This window comes from Pteropus vampyrus, unplaced genomic scaffold (genome assembly GCF_000151845.1).
Source record: "Pteropus vampyrus isolate Shadow unplaced genomic scaffold, Pvam_2.0 Scaffold98, whole genome shotgun sequence".
Taxonomy (NCBI): Eukaryota; Metazoa; Chordata; class Mammalia; order Chiroptera; family Pteropodidae; genus Pteropus; species Pteropus vampyrus.
The window spans coordinates 3,804,434-3,812,526 of NW_011888879.1; the positions used below are offsets into that span (position 1 = coordinate 3,804,434).

Sequence of the window (8,093 nt, forward strand, 5' to 3'; positions counted from 1 at the left end):
TCTTCCTACAATCTATACTCAGAGATAAAAGTGCTCTGGGTATCTTTTGTGTACTTTACGTATAAGCAAACTGATCATAAAATTAAGTGTTCCAAAAACCAGATACCATAGTCTAATCCATAAAATATCTGCATTGTATCATCAGCTGGTGGTTCCCTCTAACTTCATAAATTCTACTTATTATAGTAATACACGCTTGACATATAAACAAAGAATAGTTTTCATATTTAGCATGGGGTACCTGCATATCTTTTCAAAACCACAAACATAAAAGTAACCATTTCTTTCTAGAGGCAAAAATGTTGACCTATTTTGCTATATAAATTTTATGTTTCTGTATGTGTACATATATACATTTTTATGTATATAATATACATCTTTCTACATTATGTGTGTGTATATATATATATTTACAAACCCTTGGGAAACTTAAGTTTAAAATACTTAATATTTTTGTTAGAAAAAGGCATTAAGTATTTCTTGGATTTTTTTAAATAACTAAATAGCACCCCCCATCACAAATGCATACACACAAACACCAATAAGCATGTGTGTGCTTAAGAGTTAAAGTTGATTAGAGAAAGAAATAATTCTACATTTACCTTATTCCAACATTCTTTATTAGATGATATAATCCATTCAATAACTAGTTTAAAGTGAATTCACTCATCAGTCTTTCACCTACCCCCAAATCAGTCTCCTCCCCATGGGATGGCGACACCATCTTTCCAGATGCCCAAGCTAAACACCTGAGCAATCTTCCCTGCTCTCTCACAACATGCCTTCACTCCCCATCTACGTGATCACCAAACAGTCTTGATATTAACTGCTCCTCTGAAATGTTCTGGCAATGAAGTTTTAGCTCATTGCATCAGTTTGTTCATGCATTCGTTTATCTAATACTTTGGAGTTCTCCTTATAAACCATGAAAATACTGTCTTCTGTTCTGTCTCCAGTCTCCATTTACTGGACCGACACATTGAAATTATTTTCTAAATTATTGACAGATCAATTATATTAACTCCTTCCCAAAATAAGAAGCTCTTGAAGTCTATCACAGAGCTACTATCTACCAAACAAACTCCTCACTTCTTAGGATGGGACTCTAAAACCATCCATAACTGGCCCCTTACACTCTTATATCTAAATATATTCTTTTTTATATCCTGTGTTTCAATTATACCCAATTGCTTGCTCTTCTCCTAACATTCCATTCACTTTTATGCCTCTGGGTCATCTATCCATACTGTCCTTTGTGTATCCGGTGTGTTCCCTGAGTTCTACTGGCAAAGTCTTCTTTATCTTTCAAGTTCAGAGCCTTATATGAAGCTATTTGAATCCAGCCATTAGCAGATATGAAATCATTCCCTACTCTATTTCCTATAGCACTTTTCTATTTTTATCTCATTTCTCTTACAACTGATTTGAGAAATAATGTCTTCTGCTTTGGTTAAAATATAAATTCTGAGGCTACCAAAAAAAAAAAAAAAACCCAAAAAACTAACCAAGATTTTATTCCCTCAGTGCCTATATTAAATCTGACCAGAAATTATATTATCAATAACTAGTATTATTTTAAAGTAAAGAAAAACTGGAAATAAGCTAAATGACCCATAACAAGATATACCTTAAAAAATACAATGGATAAAGGTTGACAAAGGAAAAGCACAGCATATAAGATCAAAAAGTAAGACTCCCTGGGTACATATTCTAGTTCCACCATTTGTTGTTACTTCAAGTAAGAAAAACGCAAGTTTTGAAAACTTAAGAATGTGTAATCTGAAGTCCTAATCTAATAACCCGAGGATAAAGGGCTTTTATTTTGTCAGTCAATAAACACAAACTTAACTATATAAAGAGAAGAAGACAATGACCTGGTTTGCATGTTCTGTGGCCCATTCTTCATCCAAGTTATCCAACTTAGCTTTGGGATGTTTGAGGTTTTCATTTTGTTCCTCTCTGGGTGGTGTTCTAGTGGCAAGGATCACATAATCCTTTTGTGAAGAAGACTTAAAAACAAATTAGAAAAGCTTATTAGAGTGATATCTGATTGAGGAATGTAAAGTTCTTAAGACATGAGCAATATCTATAGCAGCTTAAATTGTTAATATCTATATTATAACGGAATCTATAGAGAATACAGTTTTCATGTACAGCCTTACAATATTTCCCACACATGTTACCTTTGAATATATTTAACATCCATCCCTTATTTATTTGGACATCAAAATGTGAATCACAAAGTGGTCATTAAAAATGGCTTACTGGATGAGTGAATGAACTACATTTAAACTAAAAGATAATGAATATGCTTGGTCAACTTTCTAGTTATTACATTTATTTCCTTAATTTGAAAAGACTGGATGGTTCAGCAAATACAAAAACAACAAATGAAATAAAGCAACAAATGATCTTGAGCATCTTACTTTTGCTGAAATGATAACGGGGGAACTGCATGTGTCCACAGAAAAAAAAAAGGGGATGTGAGACACATAATTGAAGTAATATCGGATTTATGTTCCTCAGTTTTAATAGCAGTTAAATTGTAACCAAAGGTGGGAAAGCCAAAGACAAATTTAGGGACCATTTAAGAGCTGTTTCATTGTGAAAGTTTCCTATAAAGAAAGAGTAAAAATAAGGGTGATAATACAAGTTAGCATGGTGTCATCCTCATATATGACCTGAAATTCCCATCATTAGTGGCATCCTAGAATAGAAAATAAAGACAAATTACTTCTCCAAAGGTTATTTCCAGAGAGTTAGATTCAAATGCACACAGAAAAAGGTAGGTGTTGATTCAGAAAGCTCTTCCTTTCATAAAATCTATAACTTTGAAAAGAAAAAGAAACAGACCCTAGGAGTAGGAAACATAAACTTAAGAGGAAGGAGAGAAATGCAATGAACCTTGGAATAAAGAGGAAGAAAAACATGTAGAATAGTGGAGGGAATGAAAAGGCAGCGTGAAGAAAGACTAGAAAGAACATCCCAAATTGTGGGAGACTCATTTGTAAGATGGTGGTTTTTTGAACTCCAAAAACAGTCCATGTGCCATCAGGCAAGTTTGGAAGAGGATATTTCTCGCTGGCCTTTATCTTTACTGATCATATCTTTCTCTACGACTCTACCTCCCTTAAACTTTTTAAAATAAAGGGAAGTGAAAAACCTTTCCCTAGCAAAAAGAGCCCTACACTGATATTAAGTAACCTGAATCAAAAAGAAGTTCAGATTGCTGCCAAGAGAGGCAGTTGGGCTATCTAACAAGAGGCCTCATAGGATAGTACCAGTTGAGTGAGTAGCGCAGGGTCAGTACTCTGTCTTACAAGAAATCAGATTTGTGACCATGAAAGAGTAAATAAATGAGTCCTCTAGACAGTGCTTTCTTTATAAGTAGTTAACACGGGGCATCAAATTATAAGTAGCTTGGGAATGTAGATAGATCAGAATAAGGAAAGTTAATTATGCAATTTGAAGGTTCTAAGCCATCGTGATAAAATATCCAGAAAGAAAATTGTCACGATAGAGCTTTATTTGATAGTAGGTCTCAAAATCAAGTCCAAGAGCGCTCTCCCTAAATAGTGTTTAGACAGATATAGACAGTTGGTCTACATGGCTCTCTTTTTTTCATTATTCCTTTGTATTGCTGATCAGTCCTCCCTTCTGATGAATACGGTCTTCCTTCAATTACACAGATTAGTGCTTATGGTTTTCAAAGTAACTGTCCAAATCTCTGGCCCATTTTGTGTCAATTTTCAAGGCTTACCTTATAAGAGAAATAGAATTTGTCTAATTTTCAAATTTCTCCCAATTCTTTTCCCTCCCTCTCCATTGAATCAGTATTTAAAAAAATCCAATAAGATTGGTACTATAGTATACAACAAAATATATGACCACTGTTGCTACAAGTCTGAAGTAAGACAAACTAGGATGGGGATAAAATTGTCAAGAAGTACTTTTGTAAATAACGGAACAACCAGGAATTAATAAAGATTAGGAGAGCGTACAAAACACTTTGGAAACACAATACAAGTAATGTAGTCAGTAAAATTTCTAATTTTGGAGTTTCTACATTATAAATAATTTTTAAATTGTCAAAAGGGAATGTGTTCTGACTTGAGCAAACCTGGACTAGGTTTATCCTACTTCTCCACGTTTTTCCTCAAAGATCTATTTTAAATTTACGTCTACATGCCATCCCTCCATCCCCTAACCTTGAGTTTACTGTTAAATAGCATATCTTTACTTTGAATAAACAGGTAATTTGTTTCATCGATAAATGCACAGTAAAAGATACATACCTGCCCTATTAAAAGACCAGAAGCAAAAGCCTTTCCTTGGAGATCGACGTTTAAAAGATACTGACCAACATTCTCTTCTACAATGTAGGTTCTTCCCATTTTTGAGAATGAATTCAATCTCCTAAAGAAAAAAAATATAGTATTTTTAGGGAAAAAACACAACTTGCAATGTTTTTCTTAAGAGGAGAATTATATAGAGAGAAGTGCTACTGCCCCCGTGTTACCCTATGCCTTTCAGCAATTGCTTTTTAAATAGGGTATTCTAACTTGCAAAGTTAAAATGGAGCTCAAAATTCTCAACACAGTGCTGCAGTAAATGACTACCAATCAACCAGAGTTGACATGAGAGATGAAACTTATTTCCATACCTGGGATAAAGGAAAGGACACTAAATTGGTAGCCAACAGACCCAATTTCTTACTTCAGATGTACTACTCCTCCATTCTCTTAGATAAGCTATTGCTGAGCCTCGGTGTGTTCATTTCTAACAGGAAAAATGATTACTTCTGATTTGCTCACTGAAAGGCCGACAGAATTGAATTCATTTACTCGATAAGCATACTATGAAGAACTACTACTTGCTGGAAATTGTACCAGGTGGTATGGTACAAAGATGAAAAATATTTGACCTCTGCCACTGAGTAACTCATAGTACAACAAGAGCTATGGGAGTAAACAGCGATGCAATAATAACAAACATTTGCATATTTTCTACTAAAAGAAATGTAATGTAACTTGCCCAAGTGGCAAAGGTGAGATTTAAATTCAAGCAGTCTGGCTCTAGAATCCATGCCCTTAGCGAAGAATAACCAGTCTCTCTATTAAACCATTACTAAGGGTAACTCCTATTCTGCTCTCTTCAGTTTATGGATGAAAATATGTGTATTCCTCTTACTGGCTTATGCTCCTTTGATTTTATTTTCTGTAGCTTAAACCTGAAGATGCTGAATAAAAGAGCTAGGTAATAATGAATAATGATCTCAAGTTCACATTCAGTGTGGGAGGCAAACATGTAAAGAGATGGCATTTTAAAAAGCTATAGAATAGACACAGGAGACTGTAGGAACACAGTTGCAACGTTTTGAATAGAACAGTCATTTGAGTTCTGCAAAAATTTCAATCTTAGTACAACAAAGTCAAGGCAACTGTAGATGTGCTAGAGTAACATATCTGACACCAGTAAACTGCCACTCACATTTTGCATCACTCTAAAACTAAAGCCCAGGAATTGGTTCCAATTTGAAATGGCCTAATGGATGCTGTTTTTTCAAAGAGCCTGCTCAGTTTTGTCTCAAAGTGCATTACATTTTTCCTACCTCTTTTCCATGCAAGTAAGTTGGTTTTGACACCATTTTTGTTTAGATTAAGACTAGAACTGTTTAAATCATTAATGCCTTTAGAAAGGGCTTTCCGCTTTCAGTAGAGACTTAAAGTATGCATTTCTGCATATTAAACTTTCGTAAGGCTATTTTACTACTTTCCTTTTAGCCTAATAATTCCTAATTCTTGCAAGGAATAACAGTGACAGTGACTCCAAAATTATGATATGCAATTTCATTTCTTCCAAGGTGTCACCTACTAGCCATGCTAATACAAGATTCTGAATGCAATAAAATGATAAAAACCTACTGGGTTATGAAATCTAGTTGAATGTCAAATAATTTCTTTTAGTGTTCCTTCAAAACTTTCAAATGTAGCCAACCATACTTTACAAAAGACACTGCTAAAAAGGTAGATCTTGCCTTACACAGTTCAATTTTTCCTGAAATGTTGTGTGTCAGCAGAAGCTTTAAAAGTTATCCAAGCATTGTGACTTATGACAACTCAACCTCCCTGGACTCTGCCTAGTGTACAAAATAAAGAATTAGCCTAACTAATTTTAGGATTCTTTGAGTTCAAGTGCAGAATATCTCCATTTTCCAAATGGTAGATCAATAATATAATATTGTGGGCCTAGGATAGTACAATGCTGCACATACCAGCAGTCTTAAAGTGCTAATATAAAATATTTTGGGAAAAATCAACAATAAGCTCTTTACTGATACAAAAAGTACTGGCACTGTGGGAACTGCAGAATGAACAACATTATTAATGCTTTATTTTCGATAAATAACTTAATAAATTATTTTAGAAGAGTAATCAAACATGAAACAATCTACAGATTCAGCTGAGAAGTCACAGAAGTAGATCTGGAAACAAGTAGTTCTATTATAGTAACAATGAGAAGTGGTTTTAAAGAATGTGCTTAAAATTTTGTTACAACAGTTTTGCAATTGAAAAAACGCAAATATAAGGTAACATCTTCTGCAACGTTACCATAAAACATACAAACAAAGGTTACAAATGCCTAGCTTCCTTAAATCTTCCTGAAAAATGAACTGGGTTCTTAAATTCCTGTTGGATCACTGTTACCCACTGCCCACCGCGCCACCAACAATAAAATGAAATTTAAAAAGGCATCTAAAATGCCGTTTCGAATAAGGTGAATCTGTCATAACTGGAATTAAGTGTTGTACCGGAGTGCCTGTCCATATATTTCCTACACTCTGTTCCTTTCTTTCAGCGTTGAAAAAGAAGCCCTCTTGTGCCCAAGTGCACACACACACAACCCTCACACACACGAATTACACCCGTAGGCTGAAACTCACCTGTGCTAAGAATGTGCACACGTGGCGGATAAATCTGTCGCACTGTCAGTCCGACTGAGAAAGGAGTTTAAGTTGCAAATACGAGCCTCCGGGGGCCAGATTCTCCTCTAGTCCCAAATCCACAGCCAATGAATTCATCAGAAAGCGACGACTTCCCACACCTCACTTCCCACTCCAAACCCAGGGTCTCCGGAGTCGGCTGGCGCAGATTGATGACGCGCGCAGCCCCCCTGCCTTCACTGCAGTGCCTCAGCCAAAGCGACTGCGGTCGCCACCCCGCCCCCTTCCGGGCACCACTGAGAGCGTGGCGGTAGCCCGGAGCCTGCCGTCCGGCCCTGCCGGGACCGATGCCCTCTAGTGGCTCAGTGTCTAGAAGCCGCCAAAGAGGACGACCCATGGCATCCCGAAGCTTTGACGGTAAGGACGCCCTGCTCTTCGGGAAGGGACGTGGGCTGATAAGTACTATGTGGCGCCACCTCGCGGACAGTGGTCACGCGGCCGGGGAAGGAGAGCCGGGGGGCGGGGAAAAAAGAGGAAGCCGAACGGGCAACGCGGAATCGAGCTCCCGGGAGGGGTTGAGAAAAAAACTACGTTTCCCAGAGGCCTGCGAGGCTTGAAGCGGGTGGAAAGGGGAGCCGGAAATCCAAAAGCACCACCGGGTCAGAGGCCGCCTCTGAACTCGGATTCCCAGCGTACACAGTTTCCAGCGGCTGCGCACGCATTCGGGCGCGGGCGCTGTGGCGCTTCAGGTGCCTCCGCTAACGCGGGACTCGATTTCCCAGGGTCCCGCCGCGGGAGTCTCCGGCGGGCAGGCGCGCGCGAGCCACCGAGCGAGGTGGCAGAGGCGGCCGCCCAGGCTTCTGGGTCCTCCTGGTCTTCGCCTTTCTTCTCGATTTCTGCTCCGTCGGCCGCTGCCGCTGCGGTCCCTGGCCCAGCCGACATGGCGGCGGTGTTGCAGCAAGTCCTGGAGCGGACAGAGCTGAACAAGCTGCCTAAGTCTGTCCAGAACAAACTTGAGAAGTTCTTGGCAGACCAGCAGTCCGAGATCGATGGCCTGAAGGGGCGGCACGAGAAATTTAAGGTGGAGAGCGGTAAGTACGATGCTTTTCTCGCTCCTAATTCTAGGCCTGCCTCCGTAGCTATGGCTGGT

General features: G+C 38.4%; 1 protein-coding gene across 1 annotated transcript in view; it reads right to left on the reverse strand.

The window, feature by feature from the left end:
• ODR4 (odr-4 GPCR localization factor homolog) overlaps nt 1-7,359 on the reverse strand; it is a 35,665-nt gene extending 28,306 nt beyond the window's left edge. Inside the window, exons 1-3 of the mRNA XM_023533189.1 lie at nt 6,944-7,359; nt 4,296-4,416; nt 1,875-2,009 (exon numbers count right to left, since the gene is read on the reverse strand). Of these exons, the coding sequence (XP_023388957.1) occupies nt 1,875-2,009; nt 4,296-4,394 (234 nt within the window). The 5' untranslated portion in view covers nt 4,395-4,416; nt 6,944-7,359. The remainder of the gene's footprint in view (nt 1-1,874; nt 2,010-4,295; nt 4,417-6,943) is intronic.
• Nucleotides 7,360-8,093: the final 734 nt, after the last annotated feature.